Below are 14,880 nucleotides of genomic sequence, written 5' to 3' on the forward strand. Positions count from 1 at the left end.
CCTATTTTTTTTGTCATGTCAGCAAAAGCTAAGCACCAGCGGTCCGGCTGGAAGTCTCTGCAGGATGCTGGTAAGGATCTATTGAAGATCTGAAGATGTTTTCTTTGATTCAGTTAAAATTGAGTTGAACTCATGGGGCTCATTTTTCGAGACTGCAGTGAATGATGAGATTATAAAATGGAGTGCTTATACACAGCTCTCACAATACACCAACATCTGAGGAGTGTGAATACATGTCCTCGGTGAGTACAGATCGAGGTTTTTCTAAATGTGTCGTTTATAAGTATTGATAAAAATTCTGGCTTAAATCGGTACATGTCAGGGGAGCTGATACTGTCGATATTGATCATCTGATTCATAGTTGGGTTGACCATTCAATTGGAGATTACGGTTACCATTGTGCCCCCTTGAGAGAGCCTGCTGACTGGAACATGTCCAAAGGGACAGCAAATGTTATGAAACATCTTTTAAACAAGTCCCAGTTTTAACATAGCTGTTTTTTACATCTGTAAACCCCATTTGTATGCTTTCCTTTGTTATGTTTACTTTTGACCCTCTTTCTGAATTTTAGCTAAATGGTAAAGATGAATACAGAGGCAAAAACCCCTGGTGTGTTTTATTGTGTAAGGTGTTACAGAATAGAGGATGATGTTAACACAACCATGTACACTTCTGTTGCCAGTCAGATTTATCCAGTGTGTGCATCACAGATTTCCCAGCAGTAAAGTCTTAACCTGCGAGTGACCTTCCGGTATCATTGTGATTCAGTATGCGTTGTATAATACCAATCACTCTCCTTTCATAGCTCTTGTTTAAAATGGTGTGAACCCACTGGCTTTACCAAGCAGTTGTTTATGCCTTTCCAAAGGCACCGTAGGATTAGTCTTTCATTATTCTTTGCAGTTTTAGTTGTTTGTATTTTCAAGTTTGCATTTAGTTGGATTCTTTTATTGACTAAAGTGCTCCATTTCACCGCTGCACACTCAGTTCAACCCATCTTCCTAAAATGTCATTACACTATGGGTGATATTGCGCTATACATCATTTTATTCAGCCACCGGGTCTCTTTGTATATTTAGCCATTTAGAAACAGGAAAGAAATTCAAACCATTTTAAAACTGAGATTCGGCCTCGGCGTGACCTTACTTTACAATGTTCTGATCTGTGTTTGGCCTTTGATGTTCAGTATTAGTGAAGATTCAGGATCATTTAGATGTAAGATATCCCAGTCCACTTCCATAGTCTGCCAGACTAAAGTTTTCATGTTTTATGGAAATATATTTCCTAATACAGTGACAACGTCCAGTACTGTGGCTCGGTTATTATTGAGCTATTGAACAAGGTTAATCCTGCTTTAGTTGGTCATAGGATTTCAACATGGCTGCCCCTGTGAGGTGATTGCTTCATGTAAAATAAAGCAACTATTAAGGCTACTGATGACTTATGCTGTATCTAAAACTGCTCCCTATCTCCTGTAGTTGACTATATTGGGTGCCTGCCATTTTGTAGTGGTATCAGGAAAATGCTAAGTAATTTGTATTTACGAATGAATAACATTCAGAAAGTTAAGAAATATTAATTTGATCATCAGAAACATGTGAATGTTTTTTATTAACTTCTTTGATCTCTTGTATGCACTAATTGTTTTATGTGTCTGAAGTTGTTTTATGTCTAACATTTTGTGCTGCCATTTTGGCCAGGACTCCCTGGAGAAGAGATTCACATCTCAATGGGACTATCCTGGTAAAATAACAATAAAATAAAGAATCGGTATCGGCAGATATTACTCTGAATAATTGGCTATCAATATCAGTGGAGAAGTTTTGTATCGTTGCATCTCTAGAATTAACAGATTAAATAAATGTGATAGACAATAGTGCATTGTTTTAAATATAATGAATCAACATAATAGTAAATTAACATGACAATAGTAAATAAAGAGAAGAATCGTTTTGTTCTCCTTATTATAAACTAATAAATGTGACAAGTGAGGCAAAAATGAACTTTACCATTTTATAAGACAATCCTTAAAGCCACACACAGGTTTAATATAAGGTCAGCGTCATGTTTGTGATGAATGTCTGTAACAGTAGAGTGTCACTCACTTCTTTTCATTCACTTGTTCCCTATACAGTGGACTCAAATGACATACAGTATATAAGGAATAGTTAAGGAGTAAACGAGGGAGCCATTTCAGACACAGTATTTGTCTCTTGTAAGAATCGTTTTTTTTTGTCAGAAGTACTACTCTTTTTTTGTGTGTCAAACTGTTTTTTAATGAGAGGAAAATGACTTATTTTTAAATAGTTGCTCCTAATGCGGCATATTTATTTGTCAGCGTGACACAAAACAGAGGCCCAGGGCGCTTGTCTCACAGCACATGTTTGAGAGTTGTCAATCCTGTTAAAGATTCAGCGCTAACGTTGTTTACATTTGCAGCTTATGAATAAGTAATAAATAAGATTTCATGCTGAAATGCCATGTGCCTATTTTGAATCCTGACAGGGGATTAATTTAATCCCTGGTGTATATATTTATTTTCACATTGTCATCTTTGTATTTTGTATTTTGCCGTACACATCAAGTAAAACATCAACCCAAACTCACCCCTTAAGGAAAATGTGTTGATATTCCACCCTGAAGTCAGTTATGAATTCTGCATGTATTCACTAAGCATTTACCCTGCGGTTCAGTCTTCTCGTTGACATTTAGAAGAGGAATCTTCTCCCCGACTTCTCTTTGATTGGCAGTAGATGTCAGCTGAGATTGAAACACAAAAATGTGCTAACAATTTTGTCTACCTGTTTTTTGAGAGATTAGAGTTTTGATGGACACTTTGGAGGGAACATGACATGAATTCATGGTTTTGATTGACAGGTTTGTCGTGCTTGTGGTCTGACAGACTTTATCTGGCTTTAAATTAAGAAAGCTTCTCCGTTGCTAAATTGGATGCTTTTATAAAGCACTGTATCCTGAGGACTGAGTCAGGACTAATTAAAGTTTGGACTGAATTACTCGATATTGTATATTTTATATATAGCAGCCTCTGGTCTTTGGTTTCAATAGAGGACCTCATAATGGCTCTCATATCGGATTGTATTGTTTGCTTTGGCTCCTTTCAATGATCAAAACCAAGCTGTGTTTCACCACACTAAAACAACCAAGCCTGAACAACGCCTGCTGACTTTGTCTTTGTTTTACTCCCCACAGTGAACGCTTGACACCCTCACAGGTCTGTTTTGTCCCATTATTGGTTCAACTCTCCATTTAAGTGACTTACAATGATGCTACTAAACATACAAGGACATACTTACATTTTATGGACTAAGTCACAGAAGGATTAGCATTGTGGAGATGCTGGAAGGAGTTTAAAAAAAATGCTGCTCATTAGCTGTTTGCTTGTCGAGTTTCAAACTGTTAGTAGGGCTGTCACGATAATCGTGATTATTTTTGCTCAGTTTCTGAATGAGTTACGGTTAAATGCCACCACATCCGAAAGCCAGAGGGCACTCTCGCGCAGAAACTACAAATAAGCGCCGCAGTCCCACAGAAGAAGTACGATTTACAATCGCTTCAGGAAATGCCAAAGGGCATATTTTATCGCTGTTCTTCAAACCTTTTCACATATTTTTATGATAAAAAAGTATATTTATAATGATGATGTTTGACGAGTGTTGCTTTTTAGGGATGCACGATAAAATATCGGCCATAGTGGTATGCTATCAGTATCGGACGATAATCAAATTTAGGCCGATATATTATAGCCGATAAATTATTAATTAAAGTTTCAACCACTTCAGCTGCACGCTGTGCACAGTTAAAATCCAGTACAGTACTGTCTTTCTGTCATGATCATTCACTCACTGCTATTAGCAAAACATTGTTGATGTAGGTACAGTATGTAGATACAGTATTTATGAATGTGTAAATTATAGGAACAAAAGCATATTGTTTGAAGCCGACTGCTGTCTGAATGCTTTCTGTTTCGAGACCTGTTAGACTTGTGGCTATTGAAAACACCTTTCTGGGTTGCTCTGGAAGAATATCTTTAATTTGTTTATTAAATAAACATTTTTCCAGAAAAGTTTAAAATTTAAAGAATCTTTAAATAGTGTAAAGTAGGCTTGATACATGATTTTCAGTCTCAGAAAATGTTATATTAACATTTAGATACTGTATATCGGCCAATATATCAGTTATCGGCTGCCAATGTTAAAGTCTGGGTAAAGAGAATTCTGAGAATCGTTTCTAAACACATTATAGATGTTAGATATGTATTACTGAAACACATTACAAAGACTCAGAAGTATGTAGTACTGAATTGTGGAGTTAAACCGTTAAACAGTTTTTCACCAATTCTTTGTTCAGAATCTTTTGGGTGGGGCTAAAACGGGTGATCGATGACGCAATGGAGCGTCCGAGCATGCATGGCCCCTCCCCTATCACTTGAGCACCTAGCATCATCAGGTGTCTGCTCAATCACGAGCTCAGGGTTGTAAGCTTTTCACACACGCTTTCAGGCTCTCACTCTGCCCAACTTAACAAATCTCACGCCAAATAACAAGCAAATGGTAACGCAGATGCATATTTATGGAGGAGAATAACACGAACGGAAGGAGGATCACTGCGTGTGATCCCGACGTGCTTCAGTGAATGATGTTTAATTAACAAATTTCGAGATGAGCAGATAATCCACCTGGCTGGTTCGCTAACAGAAATCTCAGTATCTACCTTATCAGCTCAAGAGAGAACCACTACAAATAGACAAAGCTGTCTGTGTTCACACTTGACTTCTTTTTTGAAGCTGCTAGCGTCTGTTTTAAATTATATCCTATGGAGTAAACCATGTTTTTTTTCAAAAAAGTCCTGGACGCTTTTTTAAAATGCCAGCGTCTTTTTCTGCAGCTCAGAGTGTCTTTTGAGGTTGAACAAAGTTCAACTTTTCTGAAAAAACGTCCTATCAAGCACCTTTTTTCACAGCTAACCAATGACAGAGACCTGTCGTTTCCATAACAACATGCTAGGAACATGATTGGTCGATAAGGCTCAAGCTCGAAAAAATAAAATGGTGGTCGAAACGCCTGTTGGAGCATAGTTTTGTATAAATGTAAGTTTAATTTTCACTTTCAATAACTTTTGATTGCATTTCTAGTGAGAAATTAGTTTTGTAGTTTCTAAATATGTGATTGGTTATAGCAAAGACGCTCTCTTTATAACTCAAATAGAATTCTGTTACACTGCCTATGAAGCCTGTCTCTCTAAGCTGCCTCCATGCACAAATGCTATCTTTGAACATTGCCGGCTGCTATTTGTAACCAAGCTTTGGGTTCATACAGGCTATTACCGGGCCCGTAGCCTTCTCCTCGGACAGTAGGAGAGTACTCCGAGTTCGGAAGAAACAGCCGGGCTCGGAGCCCTCTCTCCGGACAGCACGCCAAATATGCATACCTTTTAACCTGCTTGTGAATTATCTATTGATGAATATCATGCACATTGACTTGTGTTTGAATTCAAATCCTCCCATAAAATGTATTAATACAATTCACATATAGCCTGCTCTACTGGGCTGTGGACTCAAGTTGAGCGATGCGAGTGGGCGTGGCTTCAGCGCCAACAGCGGACACGCCCCCAGCGTTTGAGAGCAGAGAGTCCTGCTTATTTTTCCATGATTTTGATAACTTACTTTATTTACTTGGATCTGTTTTTCTCCATTAAAATTTGGCTGGGTGGTTAATAAACACACTTTTCTGTTGTGTGACAAACTCAGAACACATATTTCAATGTCACTTTACTTGGACTTTCAAGAATTCAGTTATCGTTATCGGCCAAAATGTACATATCGGTGCATCCCTATTTCTTTATCAAATGCAGGTTTAACGGCTCAATCTCGTAGTGATTTTAGATTGAGCAGTACTTCCTACTGCTTTAAAGAGCTGTTAGCCGTAGCCCTACCTGTCAGTACTTTCCTGTACCAGCTCTCCAGCTTTCAAGGAAATTTACTATTGTAAGAGTACATGGTCATTGTGTGTTTTATATGTGAATGGCAGCTCCTGCAGAAATCACTTAAATTTACATTTATGCATTTGGCAGACGCTTTTATCCAAAGCGACTTACATTGCATTGTACTATACATTTGTTTCTGACTATTTGCAATTCCCTGGGATCGAACCCATGACTTTGGCGTTGCTATCGCCATGCTCTAACCACTGAGCCACAGGAAAACTTGCAGCACTTCACATGAATAGGGTACAAAATATGGCTAATATACAGTATGAGCTAACTGCATGACATGAGCTGTTTTATTTCATATTATAGTAGCAATTTTTGTTGCCATCATGCGGGCCATGAATGCAGTATAGAAAAAACACAAAATATATACAATTTTAAACTTGGTCAGAACCAGCTTGCATTCAAAACATTTGGTCTGAATTAAAGGTGCTGTGTGTAATTTTTGAAGCATTTATTGACAGAAATGTAATATAATATGCATAACTATGTCTTCAGAGGTGTATAAAGACCTAACATAATGAAGCATTATGTTTTTATTACATGAGAATGAGAAATTTCTATCTACATCCACCACGGGTCCCCTTACATGGAATTCACCATGTTGTTTCTACAGTAGCCCAAAACGGACAAACTGCTCTACAGAGCGCCTTTCATAAATATGTTATCTCATTCGCCAAAAAAATGAAAACGTGACGACATATTAGTTCTGTGTCAGACACCATAGTGCTTCGAAAGGGAGGGGACATGGAAGGGGTCGTTGGTTGCAATTCGCCACTTCACCACTAGATGCCCCTACATTTCATACACTGGACCTTTAAGCTTTTAAGCAAATGCTAATTTGTAGTCACTTGTAAACATATAATATTTCCCAACTACAATATTTTCCAATTTAAAGTTTCATGTGTTTTAAAATGGCTTTTTTTCAACATATCTATTAGTTCTCACAAGAAAAACACTGTGCCTCTAATGTTTATTATAAGCACCATGCAACATTATTTTGGGGGAAAAAAGTTAAACTTTGAATCATTATCCGAGGAAAAGCACCAGTTGGTAAAATTATGAAAATGTGACGCCTACTGTACAGTATGTGTTAGATTTCCTGCTTGTTTACAGAGTAGTGTCCCATACCATCTCATTCAGCTTTTTTTAATGATGCCTGTGTTGCTTGTTTTGGCAGAGGCCAGATTGAAGACAGCGTATCTCCATCACGCGGTGTTCCTCGAGAACAATGGCAATTTAATGAATGATGAAAGCAACGCAACCAATTTTCTTCCTTCTGTTTACAGTCAAAAAGCTTTGTTTTGGGTTTGCAGGCTCTCTACTGTATTTTAATTGCCTGTCAGCTCTTAAATGTCACCTGTAATCTGATACATTTACAGCCTCAGTTTATGGCACTTATTTTAAGATAGGGTTTTAATTGGTATTAAGTTATTTTATTAACCTTAAAAACTAAATAAATGTAATAATATTATTTTACAGTGTCAAAATTCAGCTTGCTTTTCTAAAGAACGGTTCACTGAAAAATGTCATGTCATTAAAACGTGTGTGGTGGTTTTTATCAAATATTTACGACATGCATTCCAGATACAATATACAGTATGTTAGGTTGGTAATAAAAATTGGTGTAGTCAACATTTATTGATGATCTTGCTCTCGATAGCCTGTATTCACATTCACATTATGGTAGTCAATGGTGGCCAAGAGCTGTTTGGTTACAAGTATTCTTCCAAATATCTTTCTATGTGTTCATCAAAACCAATACATTTATACAGATTTGGAACAACTCAAGGATGAATAAATGATGACAGGATTTTTGGGTGAACTATCCCTTTAAGATAGTTTTGGCTACTTTCATGGTGCTGTGTTGTTTGTCTTATTTGAAGCTTGACACATGGTCAATATGAACTGTTGTTGTGTGACAAGAGCTGTGTGAAGATTCTAATGCAGAATCTTTGGGATGTGTTTAATTTGGGAACGATTACATGAACAACTGAAACAGTTGAATTTCCAGATGACATACATTTATTGAGTCAACAGTAGTAAAATTAAATTACAAGTGTCTGTTCAGTGTTGGTTATTTGCTGTGCCCGTTCTGTATTCTGTAGTGGATGGTGCTGTGCACAGGCCATGCTAAGTCATTGAAGCTGATTTGCTGTAATTGCATTTGAGTGAATTGATTTGGATTTGCGTGCGTTTTCTAATTGTCATTGCATCCAGCTTTGATGAATGAATTAGGCATGTGGTTCTTGAAGCATGTCCTCTGGTAAACTCTGCAGCTAGCTGCTTGATTCTTGACACGTTTTTTATGCACCGCATAAGCAAAGAAGATAAGTTATAATGATTAAGAGTCTGTGGAGCAAGCAGAAATGCTTCAATAAAACGAATGTGGATTGAGGCGAGTTTCATCTTTCCCTTGGCCTCTGTATCTTCAAAGCAAGTGCAACAGATAACATTTGTACGGATTTTGCATTTGTATTTATAAAGAATTTACACCTATTCCCTCAAAAAATCAGTGTATGAGGCTAGATATGTTAGATATGTTAGCCTTGTGGCGGCCAAATAAGTAATGAGTAAAATCAATATTTGTGATTTATGTTTTCCTTCCGAGCGAGTAAAACATTTTACATCCTTGGCTTGTTGTGTTGTGGCTTTCTCGCATAGATGATAAAACTCAGCCATCAACAAAAAAGCTTGTTGCACTTTTGTAAATGCAAAAGGCTCAATCTTGTTATATTTAAGTGGCATGTCTAATTGTCCTCTTGAATTATATTTGTATAGTGCAGCTGATATAAAACATATGTTGGTAGAAATGTGAAACATTATGGTAATTAGACAGATACTCGTGTCACAGTACATTATCTCTGTTGTCCTGGCTGTGAGGTTAATGAATGAATAATACTGCAGAATGACAAGTTTCATAGATTTGGTCCCAAAAATTCTTTCCTAAAAATGTCCAGACTAATGCAGGATGCTAGTTCATGGCCCTCATTTCTGAAAATTTGGGAACTATTCTGTAAATTTTTTTGTAAAGAAAAACTACTTATTTGCCAATGGATTTTACTTTAAGAACTTTTAAGGTTAGTTTTAGGGTTTTTTTGTTTCACACCCTTAAACAAATTTTCCCAACATAGTTAACAATAACAACATACTGTATGTAATAAAAATGTTTCTGGTGGTCTTCTCATTCAGCATTGTGCAAAAATATATATCACTGCTATCCTTCTGAAACCTTGTATTACCATGTCTTGTGATTTTTTGTGATATTTTTTATTGCTAAAAATCATTATCATTAGTCACCTTTCATGTTTGTTACTGGGTTTTGCTAATATCTAACCAATAATAAAGTATTAAAAAGTGCTTGTCAACTTTGACAACACAGTATTTAATCATTTATCATTGTTGTGTTTTTGTGATGTGGCAGGTGGCTGTGTGAAGGGGGACCCCCAGGGCTGGACCCATGAGGAGTCAAAGAAGATGCTCGCAGCCTGGGCGTCTCTGCTCCTCTTAGCCATGTGGGTGAGAAACGCCACCAGTGGCCCGCTCTCATTCAGAATAGGTGAGTCATGTTTCAAGCGTGAAACGCATCACTATCTGTGGCCTCTATCTCTAGTTAGGCCCTACTTTGAAGGGTGTAATTTGTAATCGCTGTTAATTCAAGTGATGGGGTTTCACACCAGATTTGCTGCCTTGAGGCAGAATGTAACTCTTAGAATTAACACACTGGAAAATGGAAATGAGAATGTGAACTGTGCTTGTTTTATGTTGGTGTTGTAAACAAAGGCCAGTAAAAAAAACATAGATGGTTTGCAACACTGTAGAGGAGCTCGTGGAGGTCACTCTGTATACAGTATTAAGATGCCAATTCGATTTCCTGTAACTGCAAATAATAAATGAAGTTCCAAATGAATGGTAAAGAGTAAGTTCATTTAATCTCGTCAATCACAATGCAAAGATATTTAAATGATCATTAATCTGAGCGCTTCGACAAATCCCTTAGTATCTTCCTTCACAATACCATACCATCACAAATGAATCTTTATAATTACAGCTTGACAGTTTAGTCTTAAGCCCCTTGAGAGCAGTGAGAAAATGCTGGAAAACCACCAGGTTCATTGCTTAGCTATTATGTTGGTTCATTCAAATAGAGCATTATTTTAAAATGACCACAGAGTTCACACACTGTTCACATTTTTGAGAAATCTGCATACATTACGTACACTGTTGGGTGATTGAGACCATTAACCGGGTTCTAAAAGCAAATCTAATATGGTCATGAATCAAAAACATTCATTCTGATTGAAATATTATTTTAAACAAAGGAAAATGCATTGTAATTATTAAAGATTCTGCACTAGTCCAATGTGACTAATGAATGTTGGGAATGTGTGACTTTGACCACGTTGAGTCTTTGTACAGTTGGTCAGGTTTTCTTGCTGCCATTGAAGCACACAACATGTTCTTTGAAACGTTCTCAAATCACGCATGGATAACATGGATCATCAGGTTTTGCACAAACTTGTAAAGTTCATGCCAGACAGAATTCATATCATTATTAAAGCAAATGCGAGGTGTTCTAAATGTGTCCCAGTCTGTGAAAACCCAGATAAAGTCATTTTTTGTGATTTATTGTTCATAAAATCATCCTACATAACGTAAAGAACATTCCTGAAATATAACCTTGATATCTTTAATACTGACTGAGTAAGGCTAAGTCAAATATTGAAATTATATCAAAATTAATGATTAAAATCAAACTTTGATCCTCATTATCACATAATTAGATTAGGACTTTGGCCTGGATTTCACAGAAAGTGTCACAACTGCTTAGAAATATAGAGAAATGCAATATAGTGATTTATTTTCAATTTTGGTTTCTTTGGAACCTCCTGTGGAGCCAAAAATGTAACCAAATATGCAACATTGGCTGGGATCAAATGTAGCAAATTGCAAATGTAGTTAATATAATTAGTCTTGTCTTTAACTCTTTCAAACAATAATATAGTTCCCAAATGATTTCCAAACACCCGCCCATGTTTTACCAATGTGAGTGACATCAACATGCAAAACACTGCATGATTTTAATCCACGAGAGCCCTTCAGAATTACCATTAATATGAAATTACTGTCAATTATATTCTACCCGGGAGAGCTGTGCTAATGTCAGTCATAATGTTGCAGAATAATTAAATGCTAACAAAAATGAGTGAAGTGCTCAGATACTTGGTTAAGAGATGTTGTTTTTGTGAGTTGTGTTTATTAGCACCCACACAGCTTCTGTCTCGCTGGAGAAGAGCATTAAAGCACCTTCCCCTCATTAAGACAATGAATATAGCTGTTTAAACGGACTTCATTACGGTTTGGAACAGCAATGTCTAAGCAAACTGAGAGAGAGAGAGAGAGAGAGAGAGAGAGAGACCGTTTAATATATGCATGTGCTTTCAACAGTGATGGTAATTCTGTCCAATCTATCTGGCGCTATATTGAGCAGTGCAAATGTAAATTTTGTTACAGCTGATTTAGCAATGGAAATGCTTGTGGTTTTGCATGTGTTGTGAGTCGGGTTTCAATCCGTTCTGTATAATGCAGAATCGTGCCATATTTAAAATGAACAGAAGCCATTTGTTCTTTATTTTGACATCTTTCATATACAGTTGTGAGTGTTTTAGTGTTTATAGCTATTTAAGCTGTTTTATGTACAAGTGTGACTGTCAAAAATGACATACTGGAATGGCGATCAAATCATAAAATAGTGGGGTTTAATGATAGCAGCTGATTTAGCAAAGGGAATGTGTTTGGTCGTGTGTAGGCTTGCAAATCGTTCCACATAATGCAAAATCATATAGTGTACACAGGGTTTTGTTTGCACTTTTCAATGCAGTGAAAGTCAATAGGATCTAAGATGATCAAAATATTCTTACTAACATCATGCACCCAAAACTAAAATGAGTGTGCCTTAATTCACTCACCCTGGAGTTGTTCCAAATCTGTATAAATGTCTTTGTTCTGATGAACACAGAGAAAGATATTTGGAAGAATTATTGTAACCAAATAGTTCTTGACCCCACATAGTAGGAACATTTACAATGATAGTCAAAAGTGCCCCAGAACTGTTTGCTTTGCTACATTCTTCAAAATATCTTCTTTTGCGTTCAACAGAACAAATTAAATATAAAGCAAGTAGTCCTATGGTAGTCAATGGTGGCCAAGAACTGATTGGTTACAAGCATTCTTCCAAATATCTTTCTTTGTGTTCATCAAAACAAAGAAAATTATACAGATTTATATACAGGATGGAGTTATAAAATAGATACTACCACCATAAAAACAGTTTTTTTAAACCAGCATTAAAATAAATCGATTTTGTGATCTGCATTTTTGTCTGTCCAAAAGTGCCAAGCATTGATTTATTGTACAGTTATGATTTAGAAAACAATACAAATGTGCCCATGGATATCTTTTTAATTAACGTGCTTATGTGCCATCAACCCAACTCTGAATGTTTGTATGATTTAATGCCACCAATGTGAAAAACTTCTGAAGTCAAATCTAGTTGATCTAGTTTGTCCTCAAAGATCAAAATCACCCGGTAAACAACTGTTACATGTCATAAAGAGTCTTATTTTCCTAAAGCACCTGAGTGTGTCCTTTATTTATTTTCCATTGATAAAGTTGGCAAACCCAGTTCTGTGCATAAGTGTGAAGCTGTTAATTTACAACATTGAGGCCTGTGAAATGCTTGTGCTCGGCAAAGCGGCATTGATCTGCTTATTTGGTGGCATATTACAAAAACAATGCCTTTGACTCCGCTGGCTCTGGGGTCAGATGAGGCGGCGTGCTTTTCAAAACAGGCTCCTGCTATCACAGATCAATTATTAAGCGACCAATCAGGTCGCTTCTTTTCCCGCACCCGGCTCTGTCATCCCCTTTGTCACGAAACAACACGAAACAAACTGACTCGCCCGATGCGCTCGTGTAGTAATTAAGCGGCGCTGCTCTCCTCCTCCACATCTTGCACGTCTCTTCACCTCTTGCTCCTATCAGAGCACCTCCACAACTGGCCCTGTGTATTGCTGTCTCGTTCAGTTGACGATTAATTAAAACGTGTGCTTTCTGTTTGCAGCGCTCTGATGTGGTGCCGCTCCGCCATTGTTGGTGTAAAAAGCACGCATCATGTCCCCCCTCTTCAGCACGTAAATTTGACAAAGCCGTTCTTTTAGTGTTTTAGCATCGCAACCCCCGCCCCGTTCTTACATCCTGGCCATCGCAAGGAAGTCAAGAACGTGTTTTTTAGTTGTGTGTGCAATATAATATGCCTTAGATGGTCTGTAAATGGACTATGTCCATTATGAGGTTGATATTAGGGATAGAAGACGAGGACTGCTTTACTGTTTCCATAACTCTCTGAGTCTGTATTAAAGGCAGAGTAGATAATTTGGAAAATGCTAACGTTTGCCTGCTAGCAGTGCAATCATACGATCATACAAATCATACGAAAGCCTCCTCCAAAACACATGAGCCTCCTCCAAAACCCTCCTCCAAAACGCCTCCTCCAAAACACATGAGCGCGCGCACAGACCAGAAGCTTCCAGTGAAGTCATGTCACATTCACCGGTGAGAAAACATTACAGTACAATGTGAATTACATTACTACAATAACGAACATCTCCAGGTACCTGCTCTCTGTCCGCCATTGTCCCGCTGCCTGCACATGAGCGCGCTGATGACGTATGATGTCTGCGTGAACAGGGTGTGCAGTGGGATGCAAAATACGCTGACTGAAAATGTACACATGATGTATCATTTCCTTCGGACCGAGGGCAGTAATTGGTTTTTTACTGCCCAACAACGTTTTTTGACCCTACGCCTTTCACAGATGATATATAATTATAAAAATACCAATGTTTCGCTTTACTTATTGACTGCTATCAGGATGTTCAGAGACTTCCAACCAGCATGACAAAAAAAAGGTTTCTGGACAGGATTGCCTACTCTGCCTTTAATAAAAGGCCAAAAGATTGATTATTGTGTCTGTAAATAGAGCGTTTATAAAATTTGGACGTGTTTTCAAACCCTTCTCTGTGTCTATCCGTGAACTGATAAGCTGTAAGTTGCCGAGTATGAATTACTTTCGTATGACTTTTTCTCATGTGTATTGAGTAATTGACAGCGTGCATGTTTGTCAGAATCCAATACAATAAACTGATGATGTAAAGAAAAATCAATGTCGCCACCTTCCCTCTCAATCTCTAAGTACAAGTAATCGTTCATAACCGCAGAACGAGAAAAGAGAAATGTATAGATTCAACTCATTTTGCTCCTGATAAAATCTCAAATTTCTGTCGCCGCCTGCATCTAAAAGTCCATTTAAACCTGACATAATGTGCAATAGAGACAGCAGCCAATCAGAGCAGAGATTGACTAAGTAGCAGATGTCTGGTTTATAGGATCCCCAAAGATGATCAAAACTGCTTTTTGAGTCTGCGAAACCACACACGCTGATGCCTAAGTTTGTGCATGCCTACCTCCGCAGGTGTAGTGCAGTTCGGTTTTTGCGTGCTTCCCAAGAGAGCCTGTATAGAACTCAAATGAATTTGCAGCTGGTAAGGTAAGCTGCTAGGTCATTTTTTAAGGCCTGCAGGGGGATTGTACTGAATCAGACAGGGTGATTCATGTTTTATAGCTATTGTGGTGCCAAGCGAGTACAAACTTGCCTTGTTCTTGCTTGCATAGATCTGAGCCAGCGGTGATGTCTGCCAACTTTCCGTGAGCTTATGCGTGTAAGGCTGTCTCAAAGAAACGGAAACATAAATGTAGACCTTTTCATGGTATATGTGTCCTCATGCCCCTGCACCTACAGTACATATACAGTTA

General features: G+C 37.7%; 1 protein-coding gene across 1 annotated transcript in view; it reads left to right on the forward strand.

Annotated features, from left to right (window-relative positions):
* Positions 1–14,880, forward strand: part of grik4 (glutamate receptor, ionotropic, kainate 4) — a 312,072-nt gene that overhangs the window by 158,262 nt on the left and 138,930 nt on the right. The window contains exon 3 of the mRNA XM_057350880.1: positions 9,431–9,565. Within this exon, the coding sequence (XP_057206863.1) occupies positions 9,484–9,565 (82 nt within the window). The 5' untranslated portion in view covers positions 9,431–9,483. The remainder of the gene's footprint in view (positions 1–9,430; positions 9,566–14,880) is intronic.

Source organism: Triplophysa rosa, linkage group LG14 (assembly GCF_024868665.1).
Source record: "Triplophysa rosa linkage group LG14, Trosa_1v2, whole genome shotgun sequence".
NCBI classification, from domain to species: domain Eukaryota; kingdom Metazoa; phylum Chordata; class Actinopteri; order Cypriniformes; family Nemacheilidae; genus Triplophysa; species Triplophysa rosa.